This window comes from Oncorhynchus gorbuscha, unplaced genomic scaffold (genome assembly GCF_021184085.1).
Source record: "Oncorhynchus gorbuscha isolate QuinsamMale2020 ecotype Even-year unplaced genomic scaffold, OgorEven_v1.0 Un_scaffold_3574, whole genome shotgun sequence".
NCBI classification, from domain to species: domain Eukaryota; kingdom Metazoa; phylum Chordata; class Actinopteri; order Salmoniformes; family Salmonidae; genus Oncorhynchus; species Oncorhynchus gorbuscha.
The window spans coordinates 23,012-44,130 of NW_025747780.1; the positions used below are offsets into that span (position 1 = coordinate 23,012).

The following is a 21,119-nucleotide window of genomic DNA, read 5'->3' on the forward strand; positions in this document are numbered from 1 at the left end:
AACAAACGTTTCAGTATACAAAAATGTCAGTATACTAAAGTTTCAGTAATGTGCAATACAAAAAGCATGCTGTTTTAAAATGAGGAAATTCCATGTACTATGCAACCGCAACCATGTACATCGCTTCATGCTGTGACTAATTCTCCAACTGTCCTTTTCCAAGCAGCTTCATCAGAACTCTTTAAGGACATTTTGTGTTGATACTTTTTGTGGAAGACGAACAACTCAACGGCTAATGCGGTATTGCATGCATAATGTACCATTTTAATTTATTAAAACGAATGAAAATAAAATAATGTGAAACGCGAGATGATTGTGTCAAAGGTGAAGCTAGAAGTAACTTTAAAAGTTTTCTTTTACAAAATAAAAGAGTCGTTCTACAACAACTGTCTCAGGTAACTTTTTTATCATGTATTAATATAGGCTTTTATTATTTTGTATCAATATTTTACGTAGCAACATGTACCCACCAAATAGAATCTCATTCTGGTTTTGTGGTACCAACAATGAGGAATGCCACACTTAAAAGGTCGCTGTTGTTTATGATACTGTTGTGCAGTACACAAATCAACCACACAGTGGCACTGTCTAGTAACAAGAGAGTATATCAAGTCTCATTTTAGTCTCTTGCCCTGGCATAGCCTGGTGGAAACAGACCGATCGCTGCACTCACCATTCTCATTCACTTCACGTATTATCACTAATTAAAAGATGATTGATATATAAAGTGAAATAGAAAGGTGAACTGCGTGATCAGGGGTTCCACCAGGCCCTGTCATAGGCTACTGCTCCAGTAAATCCATGTGTTATCTTCACAGAGGAAAAGGTCTGATCCAGAGCTGATCCAACTAAAGATCCAGTAAATATAGTACAGGACAACATTAATCAGATTTTAATCTGATTTATTTTGGACTGAGCTGTCAATGATATCCAGAGATCTGAGCTGTCAATGATATCCAGAGATCTGAGCTGTCAATGATATCCAGAGATCTGAGCTGTCAATGATATCCAGAGATCTGAGCTGTCAATGATATCCAGAGATCTGAGCTGTCAATGATATCCAGAGATCTGCTGTGCTTGTTTGACAGACGAAGAGGGAGTCATGCAGAAAGGATCCTTACAGAGAGGAACATCATGTTGAACTATGGGGGTTTGTCTTTGGATGCATCCCTTTATTGCCCACCTACTTGTGAGTGTGTATGTGTGTGTATGTGTGTCTGTCTGTCTGTGTGTGTGTGTGTCCGTCTGTCTGTCTGTGTGTGTGTGTCTGTGTGTGTATGTGTCTGTCTGTCTGTGTGTGTGTCTCTGTGAGTGTCTCTGTGAGTGTGTGTCTGTGTGTGTGTGTGTGTCTGTCTGTCTATGTCAGTGAGCATGTGAAACCCTGTACAGTTTTCTATAACAGTCCCTTTCAGAGTATGTGCAGAACTCGTTAGCTGCCTGAAGCAGGTTGATTATGGAACTGGAAAGGAGGATGAGAGACGGCCGTATACACGTGTCTAAAAGGCGTGTAGTAGTGGTCAAGTGTGGAATCTCCACGAGTAGGACAGTCAATGTGTTGGTAATAATTCTGGAGCACGAACCTCAAATTACCTTTGTTAATCAACACATTGACTGTCCTACTCGTGGAAATTCCACACTTGACTATTGTGATACTGTGTCCTGAAATCAGGAATGTGTCAGATGTTATACATTCATAAGAAGTGGAATTCAATAAAAAAGACCCAACTCAACTTGAACCACAGTAATACGTCACTGAAAACTAGATTGGTTGGTTGGTCAGAATAGGAAGAGAATCAATATAACAGTTTGAAGCAGAAAGTATAGTTTATTGTATCCAGTATAGAAAATCAACCAAAAGCAGTGGAAGGCACACATTGTTTTTGTGGGGAAGCGGGGGGGGGGGGGGGGTTGTCACTTGTATAAGTGCCAGCTAACTTCAACGTCATGGACAAGACATCCCGCAACCCACATAGACAGAATCATATCAAAATATACTGTTACACACGTGTGACGCCGACACAGCCCACCACACAGTCAACGGGGAGGTCTTTCTTAGGCTCCAACCCACTGCCTTAATACGGTGTCCATATTAGGACAGCCTCAGACTTTGCAGGACTTGACAACTCCTGCAGAGACTGGGGATGTGTCCTAATATGGACACCGTAACTTCATGACAAGAATTAAAGGATGCAAACCCGTTACCAGGCCAAACATTCCAGCGTGTACAATGTCAAAACATATGACTGCAAAAATATATTCATATATACATTTACATTTTAGATGTTTGTTTCATATACTTCCTGATAAACTATACGAAAAGCAGAAAACTGGAATGGTACAGCAATAGGTTGGTACAGCTTTCTGTGAGAAAATGCGAAGAGTAGAGTCCCCCCTGTTTAGCTTACTATTGGCAGTTATAGTTTTTGGAGGTCACTGCGTGACAGTTGCAGTACTTTTGTCATCGTCATAGTACATAAACATGTATTCTTCAATACACACTTCTTAATAGGAAGTCAACACTTCAGGAAAAATACTGTTTTGTATCCGTGTCCCTTTTACATGTTACGACAAAATGAGTCAAATGAAAGAGCTAAAAAACAACGTCTTGGAAAGATACATCTGGTAGGACACGCCCACATCAGGAGTAAAACAGCACCAGGAAGGTTTTACATTTTGGGGAGAAAACAAAACAATTCCCCAGAGTCTGAAGAGAATGCTGAGCTAGCGGGTCCAGAGTCCACCTCCCATTTCAGATTGGATTTCAGTGTGTTGTTGTTTTTAATGATTGGCCAAAGCAACTTGCTCAGGGGTACTCGTGTCCCAGCTTCTTTATAGTCGTACGATGTATTATGGATTAATAAGAACAGTCGGTTGCCTGTGTGTTTGGCCCATTCATTGCATACAGAGCTACATTACATCACCACCTGCGGTACTAAGGTTCATTGGAGTCGTAGATTCTCTCCAAGGTGAAGCCCCTGTGCGCGTGTCAAGTGTACTACTCTTTTTGTTTGAGATCAAGCCATAAAACGATTGCTATATCAAAAGGGCAATGTTTTATATCCTTGCCATTATTTGTCATACTCGTACCGAGCAGATTGTGGAAACTGCATGGCTATTGGCTACAATCCTGGCACACTCATGCCCATTACTTGAGTCCCATTATAATCACGTGAAGTGTCCTCGCTCAACCCCTGTAAGGAGATCACTCAGTTCAGTTTATGTTGATGAGGACCGCACACCTTTGCCACAATTCAGTTTGATAACAGAGGGCAAAGAATAAGCAAGATGGCCGTCTCAGGTTTGACTGTTTTTCCTTGGGACTTGGGGAGGGTAATCTCAAGACTGGCAAGAGGAGTTGAGTTTGGGATAGGAGTAGGGGAGGGGGGTTACAGAGCTCCAAATCCGCTCAGCAGTTTGGGCTCTGGGTGTGTAGTTAGGGGACTAGCGTTTGGGCTCTGGGTGTGTAGTTAGGGGACTAGGGTTTGGGCTCTGGGTGTGTAGTTAGGGGACTAGGGTTTGGGCTCTGGGTGTGTAGTTAGGGGACTAGGGTTTGGGCTCTGGGTGTGTAGTTAGGGGACTAGGCTTTGGGCTCTGGGTGTGTAGTTATGGGTTTGGGCTCTGGGGTGTAGTTAGGGACTAGGGTTTGTGGCTCTGGGTGTAGTTATGGGATGTGGGGTAGGGTAGTGGTGTGTAGTTAGGGGATGTGGGGTAGGGGGTGGCATGGTACAGTTAGGGGACAAGGGGTAGGGGTGTGGCATGGTACCAGAGTTTGGGGTAGGGGGGTGTGGCAGGTTACCAGATGACAGCGGTCTTTATTCCGTCATTGGTCAGAACATTCAGAATGAATAGTTATCGGGAAGCCCAGTAACGAGACGCACCGCTCCCCTCCGTCGGCCAGGTAGGGGCCACAGCCATCCTCGTAGTGGGCAAGGGGCACGGTGGTGTCGTCCTCCCCCACAGACGGTGGCAGGCAGTCCGGGTCCTGCTTCAGGCTGGGCCTCTGGTTGTCAGGGAAGGCCATGGAGAAGAGCGCCTCGGGGTCACACGTAAACTTGTACACGTACCTCTCTCCAGCCACCTGACCCCACCCGAAGAGGAAGAGGGAGTTAAACAGTCGTTCAGCGCACAACCGCTAGTAGTTTGAAAATAACGTTTGACGTTATACCCAACCTTCTGAAACTCTCAATGCATCTGACCTGCCTTATATACAACCAACACTATTTACATATGTTTTCCATCACTTCACAAAGCCTCCATTGAATTTGACCCAAAACAGAAAATTGCAAATGGACTTGAATGAAATTAAAATTTACCTTTACCTTCTGCATGATGCCCTTCTCGTAGTAGTAGCGTAGAGAGCGGCTCAGCTTGTCATAGTTCATGGCAGGCCGGTTCTTCTGGAGGCCCCAGCGCCGAGCCACCTGCCAGAGGAGAGAAACGGTTCAAATCAACCTGTAGATACACACACCAAGCCCTTCTGGTCAACCTGTAGATACACACACCAAGCTCTTCTGATCAACCTGTAGATACACACACCAAGCTCTTCTGATCAACCTGTAGATACACACACCAAGCCCTTCTGATCAACCTGTAGATACAGACACCAAGCCCTTCTGATGATCAACTTCTGATACCTGTAGATACACACACCAAGCCCTTCTGATCAACCTGTAGATACACACACCAAGCTCTTCTGATCAACCTGTAGATACACACACCAAGCTCTTCTGATCAACCTGTAGATACACACACCAAGCTCTTCTGATCAACCTGTAGATACACACACCAAGCCTTCTTCTGAAGCTCTTCTGATCAACCTGTAGATACACACACCAAGCCCTTCTGATCAACCTGTAGATACACACACCAAGCCCTTCTGATCAACCTGTAGATACACACACCAAGCTCTTCTGGTCAACCTGTAGATACACACCAAGCTCTTCTGATCAACCTGTAGATACACACACCAAGCCCTTCTGGTCAACCTGTAGATACACACACCAAGCCCTTCTGATCAACCTGTAGATACACACACCAAGCTCTTCTGATCAACCTGTAGATACAGACACCAAGCTCTTCTGATCAACCTGTAGATACACACACCAAGCTCTTCTGATCAACCTGTAGATACACACACCAAGCCCTTCTGATCAACCTGTAGATACACACACCAAGCTCTTCTGATCAACCTGTAGATACAGACACCAAGCTCTTCTGATCAACCTGTAGATACACACACCAAGCTCTTCTGATCAACCTGTAGATACACACACCAAGCTCTTCTGATCAACCTGTAGATACACACACCAAGCTCTTCTGATCAACCTGTAGATCAACCTGATCAACCTGTAGATACACACACCAAGCCCTTCTGATCAACCTGTAGATACACACACCAAGCTCTTCTGATCAACCTGTAGATACACACACCAAGCTCTTCTGATCAACCTGTAGATACACACACCAAGCTCTTCTGATCAACCTGTAGATACACACACCAAGCTCTTCTGATCAACCTGTAGATACACACACCAAGCTCTTCTGATCAACCTGTAGATACACACACCAAGATACACACACCAAGCTCTTCTGATCAACCTGTAGATACACACACCAAGCTCTTCTGATCAACCTGTAGATACACACACCAAGCTCTTCTGATCAACCTGTAGATACACACACCAAGCTCTTCTCAACTTCTAGATCAACCTGATCAACCTGTAGATACACACACCAAGCTCTTCTGATCAACCTGTAGATACACACACCAAGCTCTTCTGATCAACCTGTAGATACACACACCAAGCTCTTCTGATCAACCTGTAGATACACACACCAAGCCCTTCTGATCAACCTGTAGATACACACACCAAGCTCTTCTGATCAACCTGTAGATACACACACCAAGCCCTTCTGATCAACCTGTAGATACACACACCAAGCCCTTCTGATCAACCAACCTGTAGATACACACACCAAGCTCTTCTGATCAACCTGTAGATACACACACTGATCAAAGCCCTTCTGATCAACCTGTAGATACACACACCAAGCTCTTCTGGGGTTAGTTTCTGGTGTGCCACTTCTAGTGGCGTAGTAATACTGTGTGATCATTCCTGGAAGCACAGCGTAACAACTATTATCATGACTTGTTGAAACACTCTTCTACTTTAAACTCAGAGACATAAAAGATGAAAAACTCCAAGAAGCTCTAAAGTCTCTAAACTCACTAGGACCACAGCTCTGCCTGCTGATCAACTGACCTCTTCGGGCTCGATGAGTTTGAACTCCATGCCGCGGCCGGTCCAGGAGATGAAGTGACCATTGGCCGGGTCATCCAGCAGAGTGACCAGGAACTGCCAGAGCTGCAGGGAACCTCGGCGCTGGTAGGGCGGTCCGTCACGGAACACTCCGGCCTCCTGCTTGATCTTGCCTGGACGGACAGAAGGAGAGAGGGAAAGAGGGAGTGAGTGTGTAAATGAAGGAGTGCCGTGGTCACAGTCAGGTGAAAGACTCCAGTGATTGGCAGTGTGAGCGTGGGGATACAATAAGAGGCTCTGCTCATGTCACACAGGCTCTCTGTCCAAGGCCCTGTGGGTCTACTCTGGCATCCACACTGCCATGACAGAACGAGAAGATGTCAGATACCAGGATTCACTACCTGCTGCCATTTACACCTAAAGCCCTGTGTCAAACCAGTCAGAGGTTCAAATAGTATCTGTGTCTTTTTAAATACTTTCAGTGTTCAATTCTGGATGGATGGGGTTTGCACTTTTGGGACAATTCCAGGGGTTCCATTGTGCCGGGCAAGCCCTTGTATTTCATAGCAATTTATGGAAGAATGTCTCACCTTCTAGTCTCTCTGGAACCACGCATGTGTCGTCGTTGTACAGATGAGGCTCTCCGTCGTAGATCAACCCATCATTGTTTTGGTAGAAGTTACCGGACTTCCTGAAAGAAGACTGGCAGTTCTGCATTTCTGTAAGACACAAGGGAAAAGAGAAATTATTAGACATGTTTTTCCTTAACATGCTCTTCAAACCAGAAAGATACAAAAACTAATAGGTGTTTCTTTGAATAGATTCTTACTACTAACTTAATTTCCCAACCAAAAAAGTTTAAAGTAGCCATTAGCCTAATGACATAATACTCAGTAGAAGATGGACATACATTCTCACACAGCCAGCGGTCTCCTAACAATCCCCTGGGGTTTTCTTAGCTGGGACTTTATTAAGAGGATTTGACTGTTACATCACTGACAGAAAGTGGCCCAGACATGGAGAGTGAAATGAGGTCATCTTAGCTTAGTAGAGTCTTAGAATGCTACACTGCTACATACCCAACCACTACTGCTAATACTAGTGTCCACATCCGTCTGAAACATGCTTACTGTTTTATCCCCATCGCTGCACTATTAGCCGTGTACAGTAGACTCTCAAAGGAACTTGGACCACCTCCAAACCCTGAGGGACTTCCTGTCTGTACTCAGATTAAGTCTAGGCATGGAAGGAGAAGCACTTCCTATTGAGATTCTCCATTGAACATGTGGTTTTTTTAAACTCCAGGACTGGATCTAATCTATGAGTGTGAAACTGAGCCTCAAAGACCGTTGCCATCCAGCGATTCCTCAGGGCTCACCTTGGTCAAAGCAGAAATCCCGGGGCTCCTGCTTTATAGAGAGGCCCTGGAACGGGGTGCGGGGAGGGCCCATGGTGGGGACCCCCTGCTCGGTGTAACGGAGGTCCACCAGCTCCTGCTTGAAGCCCTGAGCAGGGAGGAGGACCAAGGGCTCTGACAGGTGCCGCTGGTAGATGGGGCGGCCGTCCCGGGACAGGGGGGCCCGGTGGGGGTGATGGGGGTAAGGGGTACAGGCGGCACCGTCAGGCGGAGGGAACGGCAGACATGGCTCAGAGAGCTGCCGCTGGAACCTGCAGGGGGGGGAACGAGACAGAGACAAAATGAGGACACATTTGTCAATTAGGTTCTTAAACCAGAGAATCATACAACAATGGGATTTCAACTGTAGCACTGAACATGCATGCTGAGTCCCAGCCTACAGTAGATCCAATCATGCCTTTACAACCAAGATATACAAGCTATGGGGTCAAACAGTGCATGGTGTCAACACATGGTGCCAACCTGAGCCAACACATGGTGCCAACTCACCTGTGTTCTGAGCTGTAGGAGGCATCGGAGTGATTGACAGGTAGGCGGGGCACGGCGAAAGGCTGGCTTTGGCTCGGGTGTGGCGGGAGTGTCCGGTGGTGGGAGGGGCTGTGCCCGTGAGTTGGACGACTGTGGCCGGGGTGTGTTGCCTGGACAGGGGACGTGATCTGCCTCTGTAGGGGGTGTGTCCCCGGGGTGGGGGCGGGGCTGCAGGGTGAGGCGGGTGTGGAGGGTGGGGTTAAAGTACTGATGCCAAGTGGCTTCCTGTTGTAGGCACTGTGGAGGGAGAAGGGGGATGGAAGGGGTTAACTTGGGCCTGTAGAGCATGGCTGTACACCTGTTGTATTCGGCGCATGTGACAAATACAATTATATTTATAATAGCACTAAGGCACCTTGGGGGTACCACAGCTAAGGGCTGTATCCGGGCACTCGTAAGAACAGCCCTTAGCCGTGGTATATGGGCCATATGACACCCCCCCCCAGGCCTTATCAACTTGATGTAGGTATATCTAATTAAGCAATGTCTTAGTAGTGAACTTTATTATGCCTGTACCCTCTTTTATGGTCTTTTATTGGTTGTAACTGAAAATACCTCTTGCTACTGAGAGTACAATTAGTTTGGGGTGTGAAAACGTGGTCCGTCTCAGTGGTACTGTAACGTACCTGTAGCTGTAAAGGCACTTGTCTGTGTAGAGTCTCTGTTGTCCCTGACTGCAGGGGGACACATCTCTGGGGGCGCTGGACTCTCGCTTCACTTTATTGGCTGAAGGTCCATGGAACATTACTTTGAAGAAAGGAGAAAACATTTTAAAAACTGAAATATATAATATATGCCATTTCAAAGATTCACAAAATAATCACTACGTTGAATATATTTACTCAGTATTCTTGTTTTGTGTGCTTCAGTAAGGAATAAGAAGCTAAATAGTTTTCTATCAAAGGATCAAATGTGTCTCCTATGCTGGGATTTGTCTTTAACTCCAACTTCCCAAATGTTTGTTGTTTAGTGAATTGGTGAGGTTGTAAATCTGTCCCTCCATTTGGGAGGGAAAACTATAAACCCAGCACTGAAAGACAAACAGTGTACTTTCACTATGTTTTTTGTATTGTTTCTAAGGCAACAATCAGACCAGTAACAAAGATGCCTTTGTATTAAATTACACAGACCAGAACAGTCTGCTCCGACTTCCACCACCAGTTAGTAACTTAGGCAACCAGTGTGTCTGTACATACAGTAGGACTTTAACTGGGTGCTGTGTTGGCATCAGAGGCCGGATCTGTCCAGAGAACGGGTCTGTCCAGAGGGTCTGTCCAGAGGCCTGGGTCTGTCCAGAGGCTGGGTCTGTCAGAGGCTGGGTCTGTCAGAGGCTGGGTCTGTCAGAGGCTGGGTCTGTCAGAGGCTGGGTCTGTCCAGAGGCTGGGTCTGTCAGAGGCTGGGTCTGTCAGAGGCTGGGTCTGTCAGAGGCTGGGTCTGTCAGAGGCTGGGTCTGTCCAGAGGCTGGGTCTGTCCAGAGGCTGGGTCTGTCCAGAGGCTGGGTTTGTCCAGAGGCTCGGTTTGTCAGAGAACGGGTCTGTCCAGAGAACGGGTCTGTCCAGAGAACGGGTCTGTCCAGAGAACGGGTCTGTCCAGAGAGCGGGTCTGTCCAGAGGCTGGGTCTGTCAGAGGCTGGGTCTGTCAGAGGCTGGGTCTGTCCAGAGGCCGGGTCTGTCAGAGGCTGGGTCTGTCAGAGGCTGGGTCTGTCAGAGGCTGGGTCTGTCAGAGGCTGGGTCTGTCAGAGGCTGGGTCTGTCAGAGGCTGGGTCTGTGCCTACATCAACTCTCCATTTCCTGTTGTGCCACAGAACGGCCATCATTCAGCTTCCGCAGCCACGGGCCAGCAGTCAACACACACTCACGTTATGGGGTTAGGCCTCTCAGTGTCCATAGTGACCTCCATTATAAGATTAAGTTTTGAACACCTAGCATCTATGAATGAAACACAGTGCAACTCTCAAGCGCAGCCAGAAGACATTTAAATCTCAGGTTTCAAATCATTTGCAATGGCAAATCTTGCAACGTTTCTTTAAATCACTAACGGGTAGTTAATAAGAGTGTGTTCTCACTTCTCAGCCAAGTTCATTGCTAAATTAAGGAGTAAGGAGATGATGGCATAATGCCATTTGATCGCTATGGACACTGCCCCTTTACTCAGCTGCAGAGTCCACACACGCACGCACGCACACACACACGAGAGAGGAGGACTGCTGAATGAAGGGTCTGTGAGACCAACTGGCAGCGTGCCAAACTAAGGAGCGTCATGCCAACCCCGTCGCCGCACACACACACTCAGACTCTTCAGCAAACACAACAATCGCCCGGCTGTGCCACGGCACAATTCACTCAGTGTGTCCACACTGCATTAAACATGTCACTAGCTGCATCCGCGACAATGAAATACAACATTACAGGGAAACAAGGCGATACCGGGCCTCTAAAAACACTCTTCCTCCACAGGATCATTCACATCTTGAAACCCAGGCCTGCAACTACACCAGGCCTACAGCTCTGTCTGGAGCCCAATCAAAGGCTTCCATTCAAACCTACTGCATATATTATTCTAGACAGAGAAAGGAGAGAGGAGATGAGTATAAAGCAAACAGCATGAGGGTTCTGTGGGCTTGGATTGGAACGTAGCCCATCCTAGCAGCCAAGAGCTGTGGCTAGTAGGTTGGGACTCCATGGAAGGCCATCCCAGGCTGCTATGGTGCACCTGGGTCATGTTAAGTGAGGCCCACCGTAGCAAAACTCTAATTCAACAGAAAATCTCCCCGTTTCAAACCGTTCCCTCTTTATTTCCTCTGATGTTAATGTGGTGGATTTGGGCGGAGATCAGAGAATAGGATTGTTCTCATCCGGGTTGACGTTCAAAGAGGAGAGCTGAGGGATTTCTGGTATAAAACCACAAGATTCTTGATTTTCACCAAGTGAGTAACGTCTTATTCTGAGCCCTATTATTCCTGCCCCTTTGTTGGAACACAAATCCCCACAATCCAATAATCAAATCAAATTGTATTTGTCACATGTGCCGAATACAACAGCTGTAGACCTCACAGTGAAATGCCGAATACAACAGCTGTAGACCTCACAGTGAAATGCCGAATACAACAGCTGTAGACCTCACAGTGAAATGCCGAATACAACAGCTGTAGACCTCACAGTGAAATGCCAGTGAAATGAATACAACAGCTGTAGACCTCACAGTGAAATGTGAAATAGACCTCACGAATACAACAGCTGTAGACCTCCAGTGAAATGCCGAATACAACAGCAGTGAAATGCCGAATACAACAGCTGTAGACCTCACAGTGAAATGCCGAATACAACAGCTGTAGACCTCACAGTGAAAGAATACAACAGCTGTAGACCTCACAGTGAAATGAAATGCTGTAGACCTCACAGTGAAATGCCGAATACAACAGCTGTCCTCACAGTGAAATCATACAACAGCAGACCTCACAGTGAAATGCCGAATTTTTTTTGAAATTTAAATACACACTTCTTACAGTGAAATTTTTTAAAGTAACAAAAAGGCAAGGTGTGCATTGAGGACACTGATTGGCAACAGGGCAGAAGTAGGTCCACTGCAGGGTGAGTGGAGGTTGGTTAAATCAGGGCTCAATGACATCAATTGGATTTCTGCTTTCGACGAGGCAGATCTGTCGATAATGTTAGCCCTCGGCCTACATAGGCAACCCGATAGCCCCAACCACGTACCCATAAAAACACACTCACTGTGACGCACTGAGTTAATATGCCAACTGGATGAGACTGGTATTGGAAAACCAGTACATCTCCTTGTTGTGCTTGTATGTTGTGTCAAAGACCATGTCTGGGAATTAAAGGATAAATTAGGAAATGAGCACCTATGCAGGAGCAGACGCTGTCGATTCCCCTTTGCAACACACATACACGTACGGAAATATTTCATTGGTTGGTACTTACGGTTATCCGACTGGAAATCTGGGACAAACTGTTCGTCATCAGGCACCTGAGCTGAAAGAGGGGACGGAGAGAGTTAAATGACTAACTTATGAAAGGCATGCCACGTCCCAAAAATACAGTAAATATTTATGATACAGTACAGTCAAAAATACAGTAAATATTTATGATACAGTACAGTCAAAAAGACAGTAAATATTTATGATACAGTACAGTCAAAAATACAGTAAATATTTATGATACAATACAGTCAAAAATACAGTAAATATTTATGACACAGTACAGTAAAAAATACAGTAAATATTTATGACACAGTACAGTAAAAAATACAGTAATTATTTATGATACACTTGTTAAAAAGAGGAATTTGTATAAAGATCTAAATAACATCCTATTTCCCAGTTTTTCCTGATTCAATAGCCTCGGGTAAACCACTGATGTTACTAAAAACAATGAGTATGATGCAAGATTGAAAACCTTCTGAAATACAAGAGCAGAACTCACCTTCTGCAATCCATGTCTCTTGAAGTTGCATGAGGTCCTGAAAGAGATCTTCTGTGTCCTGGGCGAGCTCAGTGTCAACAAACTTTCTCTTCCGGTCGTTAAATGGCGTGTTCGCTGGTTCTTCCACGTGACAATTCTGCTAGAACAGTGTTTAAAACACCTACAACATTAGTGATTGCATTGGTGTGAACAATGATTAGCCTAAACATGATTGGTATCAAAAATCCCTAAGCATTCATGTATGCTAAAAAGTCATTGTTATCTTAATCCACTATGAAAAGTTTCAGATTAGTGCTTTGATCCAAATCCTATGTTGAAAAACTATCAGAGAAAACATCCAGAGAGTCAGCCAAACACTCACCCTGGAGGGGGCCATGAAAGGGACTTGCTGGTCATAAAATCCATCCATGTTGCCTGAATATCTTCACTCCCTCGGGACTGAAGTTGGTGTTGGAGGGGTGGAGGGGGAGGAGGGGCTGACGGTAGCAGCAGGAGACGCTCGTTCGTCTGTCTTTCTGTGGAGAGCAGAGAAAAGTGTGCCCCCTGGTCAGTAGCTTATACCCAAATCACCTGTCATATAACGTCAACACAGACATAGGATGTTTCCCAAATGGCAACCTAACCTATTCCCTGTATAGTGCACTATATCCTATGGGTCCTGGTCTAAAGTAGTGTCCTATGGGTCCTGGTTTAAAGTAGTGTCCTAGTTTAAAGTAGTGCACTATGGGTCCTGGTTTAAAGTAGTGCACTATGGGTCCTAGTTTAAAGTAGTGCACTATGGGTCCTAGTTTAAAGTAGTGCACTATGGGTCCTGGTTTAAAGTAGTGCACTATGGTTACTGGTTTAAAGTAGCGCACTATGGGTCCTGGTTTAAAGTAGCGCACTATGGGTCCTGGTTTAAAGTAGCGCACTATGGGTCCTGGTTTAAAGTAGTGCACTATGGGTCCTGGTTTAAAGTAGCGCACTATGGGTCCTGGTTTAAAGTAGTGCACTATGGGTCCTGGTTTAAAGTAGTGCACTATGGGTCCTGGTTTAAAGTAGTGTCCTATGGGTCCTAGTTTAAAGTAGTGCACTATGGGTCCTGGTTTAAAGTAGTGCACTATGGGTCCTAGTTTAAAGTAGTGCACTATGGGTCCTGGTTTAAAGTAGTGCACTATGGGTCCTGGTTTAAAGTAGTGCACTATGGGTCCTGGTTTAAAGTAGTGCACTATGGGTCCTGGTTTAAAGTAGTGCACTATGGGTCCTGGTTTAAAGTAGTGCACTATGGGTCCTGGTTTAAAGTAGCGCACTATGGGTCCTGGTTTTAAAGTAGCGCACTATGGGTCCTGGTTTAAAGTAGTGCACTATGGGTCCTATGGGTCCTGGTTTAAAGTTTAAAGTAGTGCACTATGGGTCCTGGTTTAAAGTAGTGCACTATGGGTCCTGGTTTAAAGTAGTGCACTATGGGTCCTGGTTTAAAGTAGTGCACTATGGGTCCTGGTTTAAAGTAGTGCACTATGGGTCCTGGTTTAAAGTAGTGCACTATGGGTCCTGGTTTAAAGTAGTGCACTATGGGTCCTGGTTTAAAGTAGTGCACTATGGGTCCTGGTTTAAAGTAGTGCACTATGGGTCCTGGTTTAAAGTAGTGCACTATGGGTCCTGGTTTATGGGTCCTGTTTAAAAAGTAAAGTAGTGCACTATGGGTCCTGGTTTAAAGTAGTGGGTCCACTATGGGTCCTGGTTTAAAGTAGTGCACTATGGGTCCTGGTTTAAAGTAGTGCACTATGGGTCCTGGTTTAAAGTAGTGCACTATGGGTCCTGGTTTAAAGTAGTGCACTATGGGTCCTGGTTTAAAGTAGTGCACTATGGGTCCTGGTTTAAAAGTGTATAGGGTCCTGGTTTAAAGTAGTGGGTCCTGGTTTAAAAAGTAGTGCACTATGGGTCCTGGTTTTTGCACTATGGGTCCTGGTTTAAAGTAGTGCACTATGGGTCCTGGTTTAAAGTAGTGCACTATGGGGTCCTATGGGTCCTGGTTTAAAGTAGTGCACTATGGGTCCTGGTTTAAAGTAGTCACTAGTAGGGTCCTGGTTTAAAGTATAGTGCACTATGGGTCCTGGTTTAAAGTAGTGCACTATGGGTCCTGGTTTAAAGTAGTGCACTATGGGTCCTGGTTTAAAGTAGTGCACTATGGGTCCTGGTTTAAAGTAGTGCACTATGGGTCCTGGTTTAAAGTAGTGTTTAAAGTAGTGCACTATGTTTCCTGGTCTAATGTAGTCACTAGGGCATAGTGCACTATGGGTCCTGGTTTAAAGTAGTGCACTATGTTTCCTGGTCTAATGTAGTCCTAGGGCATAGTGCACTATGGGTCCTGGTTTAAAGTAGTGCACTATGGGTCCTGGTTTAAAGTAGTGCCCTATGTTTCCTGGTCTAATGTAGTCACTAGGGCATAGTGCACTATGGGTCCTGGGTCCTATGGGGTTTAAAGGGTCCTGGTTTAAAGTAGTGCACTATGGGTAGTGCACTATGGGTCCTGGTTTAAAGTAGTGCACTATGGGTCCTGGTTTAAAAGTAGTGTCCTGGTTTATGTTTCCTGGTCTAATGTAGTCACTAGGGCTGGTTTAAAGTAGTGCACTATGGGTCCTGGTTTAAAGTAGTGCACTATGGGTCCTGGTTTAAAGTAGTGCACTATGTTTCCTGGTCTAATGTAGTCACTAGGGCATAGTGCACTATGGGTCCTGGTTTAAAGTAGTGCACTATGGGTCCTGGTTTAAAGTTTAAAGTGTCCACTATGTTTCCTGGTCCTGGTTTAAAGTAGTGCACTATGGGTCCTAATGTAGTCACTAGGGCATAGTGCACTATGGGTCCTGGTTTAAAGTAGTGCACTATGTTTCCTGGTCTAATGTAGTCACTAGGGCATAGTGCACTATGGGTCCTGGTTTAAAGTAGTGCCCTATGTTTCCTGGTCTAATGTAGTCACTAGGGCATAGTGCACTATGGGTCCTGGTTTAAAGTAGTGCCCTATGTTTCCTGGTCTAATGTAGTCACTAGGGCATAGTGCACTATGGGTCCTGGTTTAAAGTAGTGCCCTATGTTTTCTGGTCTAATGTAGTCACTAGGGCATAGTGCACTATGGGTCCTGGTTTAAAGTAGTGCCCTATGTTTCCTGGTCTAATGTAGTCACTAGGGCATAGTGCACTATGGGTCCTGGTTTAAAGTAGTGCACTATGGGTCCCGGTTTAAAGTAGTGCACTATGTTTCCTGGTCTAATGTAGTCACTAGGGCATAGTGCACTATGTTTCCTGGTCTAATGTAGTCACTAGGGCATAGTGCACTATGTTTCCTGGTCTAATGTAGTCACTAGGGCATAGTGCACTATGTTTCCTGGTCTAATGTAGTCACTAGGGCATAGTGCACTATGTTTCCTGGTCTAATGTAGTCACTAGGGCATAGTGCACTATGTTTCCTGGTCTAATGTAGTCACTAGGGCATAGTGCACTATGTTTCCTGGTCTAATGTAGTCACTAGGGCATAGTGCACTATGTTTCCTGGTCTAATGTAGTCACTAGGGCATAGTGCACTATGTTTCCTGGTCTAATGTAGTCACTAGGGCATAGTGCCAGCCTGCCTTCAGGATAAGACAGTTGTTCCTTTCCTCTGTCTTGGGTGTTTGTGTTGTTTGTTTGCGTAATCCTCCCTGCATCGTAGTTCTGGCGGGCTGTACACTATGCCAGTGAGCATGTACTCAATACGCTGGGGACTAAGTTCTTACATAAGCAAGGCAGCAAGGCACAGTAAGCTATTTGGAGATGAGACTGTTGACATTACAATAAGTAGAAGGACTAGGAGGGAGCTGTTTTCAATAAGTGTTCAAAAATAGGATGCAAATCAGGGTATTGAGTTAAGTAGTCCTTGATTTCTAAACATTGGATAAACTATCTTCATAATGGAACATATAAAACGTAAACATTGCAATAATCTGAATAAAACATTTAGAGATCAAATTTCAGCATTATTTGACAAGTATTGGATAAAGTTATCTATCCAGGGCAGCAGAGGGTTAATCTCAGCAAAGAAAATCTGAGCCAGTTCAAGAAGTAGCTAAACTCCCCCCCCCCTCTACCGTTTCCTATTCCCCCTCTCATGGCCCCAGCTTGTTTTTGTCAATGAAGTGAAATTTGATCCCTGAGCTAGGGGGGGGTCGAACCTTCCATTCATAAATGTTAGAACAGTCTATGCGCCGTAGCAAGTCAAAATACTGCAACATAAACATTCTCACGTCAAAGTACATTTGACTACAAATAAGAAAATGGTTCCCAAATTAAGATACTATAATAAAATGGCGTTCACATTTCTACCCCCCTCACCAGACAGCTAGAAAATGCTTGGCAGAGAGCTCGCATTCTACGGATACTAGTCGGTCAAAGTAAATGCATTATTACAGCCGCTAGAAATAAACTAACGCAAACACCTTATACGCATCTTTTTTGTTGCGGTTGATAGTTTGATGTTAAACTCACATTTGCGAAGATTTAATTCCTTTGCAATGTTGAAAATAAGTTCTGTTTCACTCCACGCTGTTGCAAACGTTCTTTCAGGGTTGTAGTCTATGCTCTTCTCACACAAAGCTTGACTGTGGATTTCTGAATGGAATCGTCTGGTTTTCCCTGAAGCCAAAATAGAGAACTCCATAATACACGCCAATTGGTTATTACGCAATGTCATTCAAGTGACTGGCCAATTGACGTTCAGAGAGGTCTTTGGACCCCAGTGACCAATGGTAAGCGAGCTTGTCTTGTTTTTATGAATGACTGCTTTTCATTCACGTCTGACGGCCAGACACGGGGTGGAAACGAAAAATGTACAGTAGAAACAGATACTGACATCTTGAAACTTATAACTCGAGTACATTCATACAACAACCAGATACAATGTTTTTCTACAAAGTTGTTACATAGTTATTACAGCATATTGCTACATTGCTATTACAATATCTTGCTACATATTTTCCATTTTCAGTTTAGAAAAGCTGCCGTGTGTAGGAAAACAGCAGGATATGCAGTTTCCATTTTCACATGTTTTTTAGTTGTTTCTTCTGGCATTGATTAACTGCTTGGAGTTGGGTAAGTTGTTGTGATATTCTCAGGACAGAGCTGGCTGTAGGGAGTCTGGACACAAGTCATCACACAAACACACAAGCATGTACTGTATGTATGCACACACAGACAGACACACATGCACGCTACATGCACGCAAGCTCACACACACGCACGCAGACACGCCACACACACACTATTCACACACTATTCACTGCCCAGGGTTGAACTGCAGTCAGATAAGAAAAGGCTAAAATTGTTACAGTCGATTAAATGCCAAACATGATCTGACTTGCAGGGTAATTATAGCTCCCATAATGACCTCATACTACCTTGTTATGGTGGTACAGAGGAATGCTCCATTGTCTGCACAGACTCTATCATATTAAAGAGATGGAACTATGGTATTACAGAGATATACACTGAGTATACCAAACATTAGGAAACACCTTCCTTTCAAAAAAATGTTTTACCCCTTTTTCTCCCCAATTTCGTGGTATCCAATTGTTTAGTGGCTACTATCTTGTCTCATCGCTACAACTCCCGTACAGGCTCGGGAGAGACCTAATATTGAGTTGAACACAGGAGAATCTTCTGAGCGTGAAAAACCCAGTAGTGTTGCAGTTCTTGGCACAAACAGATGAACCTGGCTCCTACTTTACACTCAGAAAGTATTAAGAGCCCTTGACTTTTTCCACATTTTGTTACGTTACAGCCTTATTCTAAAATGGATTCAATCATTTAAAGTACATTTTTACACATAATAATTCTAATACTCCATAATGACAAAGCGAAAACAGGTTTTTAGAATTTTTGGCTAATTAATTTTTTAAAATGCAAAACTGAAATACCTTACTTAAATAATCAATCACACACCTGTCTATATAAGGTCCCACAGTTGACCGTGCATGTCAGATCAAAAACCAAGCCATGAGGTCGAACGAATTGTCCGTAGAGCTCCGAGACAGGATTGTGTCGAGGCACAGATCTGGGGAAGGGTACCAAAACATTTATGCAGTATTGAAGGTCCCCAAGAACACAGTCGCCTGCATCATTCTTAAATGGAAGAAGTTTGGAACCACCTAGACTCTTCGTAGAGCTGGCCGCCCAGCCAAATTGAGCAATCGGTGGAGAAGGGCCTTGGTCAGGGAGGGGACCAAGAACCCGATGGTCACTCTGACCGAGCTCCAGAGTTCCTCTGTGAAGATGGGAGAAACTTCCAGAAGGACAACCATCTCTGCAGCACTCCACCAATCAGACCTTTACGGTAGAGTGGCCAGACGGAAGCCACTCCTCAGTAAAAAGCATATGATTTTCCAAAGACACCTAAAGGACTCAGACTATGAGAAACAAGATTCTCTGGTCTGATGAAACCAAGATTGAACTCTTTGGCCTGAATGCCAAGCTTCATGTCTGGCACTATCCCTACAGTGAGGCATGGTGTGGCAGCATCATGCTGTGGGGGGTGTTTTTCAGTGTCAGCCCACAACTAAGACAACGCAAGAGTGGCTTTGGGACAAGTCTCTGGATGTCCCTGAGTGGCCCAGCCAGAGCCCGAACTTGAACCCGATAGAATATCTCTGGAGAGACCTGAAAATAGCTGTGCAGCAACACTCCCCATCCAACCTGACAGAGCTTGAAAAGATCTGCAGAGAAGAATGGTAGAAACTCGCCAAATATAGTAGGTGTGCCAAGCTTGCAGCATCATACCCAAGAAGACTCAAGGCTGTAATCTCTGCCAAAGGTGCTTCAACAAAATACTGAGTAAAGTGTCTGAAAATGTGATATTTCAGTTTTTTTATTTCAAATAAATGAGCAGAAATGTCTAAAACCCATGGAAACCATGTGTTTGATGTATTTCATACCTTTCCACTGATTCCACTCCAGTCATTACTACGAGCCCGTCCTCCCCAATTAAGGTGCCACCAACCTCCTGTGGTGTTATCCACTTGCTTGGCAAACCAAGGCATTATTGATCAATCACCACACTTTACACTGTCATTATTGACAAATCACCACATTTTACCCTGTCGTTATTAACCAATCACCACAATTTACACTGTTGTTGTTGACCAATGACCACAATTTACACTGTCGTTGTTGACGAATCACCACGCTAGGTGCATTGCAGTTCCCTTTGTGTTGGCTTTCTCCATGCTTACCCCTTCCATAATACATTGTCTCTCTGTTCCATCTCTGCTGTGTGGATTGCAGTAGGACTGGATCAGAGGCCTGGTGTTAGTGGTGTCTCTCTGTTCGTAGGACTGGGAGGCCTGGTGTTAGTGGTGGAGGACTCAGAGATCAGCCTGGTGTTAGTGGGTGTCTAGGACTGGATCAGAGGCCTGGTGTTAGTGGTGTCTCTCTGTTCGTAGGACTGGATCAGAGGCCTGGTGTTAGTGGTGGTCTCTGTTCGTAGGACTGGATCAGAGGCCTGGTGTTAGTGGTGTCTCTCTGTTCGTAGGACTGGATCAGAGGCCTGGTGTTAGTGGTGTCTCTCTGTTCGTAGGACTGGATCAGAGGCCTGGTGTTAGTGGTGTCTCTGTTCGTAGGACTGGATCAGAGGCCTGGTGTTAGTGGACTGGATCAGAGGCCTGGTGTTAGTGGTGTCTCTGTTCGTAGGACTGGATCAGAGGCCTGGTGTTAGTGGTGTCTCTGTTCGTAGGACTGGATCAGAGGCCTGGTGTTAGTTGTGTCTCTGTTCGTAGGACTGGATCAGAGGCCTGGTGTTAGTGGTGTCTCTCTGTTCGTAGGACTGGATCAGAGGCCTGGTGTTAGTTCAGTGGTGTCTCTGTTCGTAGGACTGGATCAGAGGCCTGGTGTTAGTGGTGTCTCTCAGAGGCCTGGTGTTAGTGGTGTCTCTCTGTTCGACTGGATCAGAGGCCTGGGATTGGATCAGAGGCCTGGTGTTAGTGGTGTCTCTGCACATCTATTATTCACACCAGGGACGTTATTCAGTAGTGCACACCCTAGCAAAATGTATTTCAACGGAAAACAAAATTTGTTGGACAAGTCCAGGTAGTCACTCCCTGTTTCAGTCAGGTTTCTTCCTTTTAGTGCCTAATGAACACGACCCAGGTCTTCAAAGGGTCTTTCCACCACCCTGTACGGTCTATCTTTGGAGTATTTGTACCCAACCCACTGGCCTACTGACCCCTTCTCACACTACGTTGGTACCCTTGGTACAGGTATGCACCAACACCAGCCCAGAGTGCACATTCACAAGACCCCAAATTCACACAGTCCTGTGATCGAATACAGCTCCCTTTGTCCTCATTGGCTGTGTTCCCAGATCCCCCTCCAGGTCTCCTAGCCTCCTCCCTCTGAAGCCTGCAGACATCTGTACAGGTTGCGTCTGAAATAGCACCCTATTCCTTACGTAGTGCACTACTTTTGATCA

General features: G+C 45.2%; 1 protein-coding gene across 1 annotated transcript; it reads right to left on the reverse strand.

Annotated features, from left to right (window-relative positions):
* Nucleotides 1–3,820: 3,820 nt before the first annotated feature.
* On the reverse strand, nt 3,821–17,303 carry LOC124027932 (ETS translocation variant 5-like). Its single transcript, XM_046340142.1, has 11 exons — nt 17,147–17,303; nt 13,012–13,165; nt 12,651–12,789; nt 12,150–12,200; nt 8,832–8,952; nt 8,167–8,442; nt 7,639–7,928; nt 6,851–6,979; nt 6,264–6,433; nt 4,320–4,421; nt 3,821–4,078 (listed from the first exon to the last, which is right to left on the reverse strand). Exons 2-11 carry the CDS (start codon nt 13,057–13,059, stop codon nt 3,821–3,823), a joined length of 1,584 nt encoding a protein of 527 aa, XP_046196098.1. The 5' UTR covers nt 13,060–13,165; nt 17,147–17,303.
* Between the last annotated feature and the right edge of the window lie 3,816 nt (nt 17,304–21,119).

Excerpts from the sequence above, each read along its gene's own strand:
- LOC124027932 (XM_046340142.1), bottom strand. The coding sequence starts at position 13,059 with ATGGATGGATTTTATGACCAGCAAGTCCCTTTCATGGCCCCCTCCAGG. Across the intron at positions 12,790-13,011 it reads CTTTCATGGCCCCCTCCAGG|CAGAATTGTCACGTGGAAGA; the intron begins GTGAGTGTTTGG and ends ACACTGTTCTAG. Across the intron at positions 7,929-8,166 it reads TCCTACAGCTCAGAACACAG|GTTCCAGCGGCAGCTCTCTG; the intron begins GTGAGTTGGCAC and ends CCCCCCCTGCAG.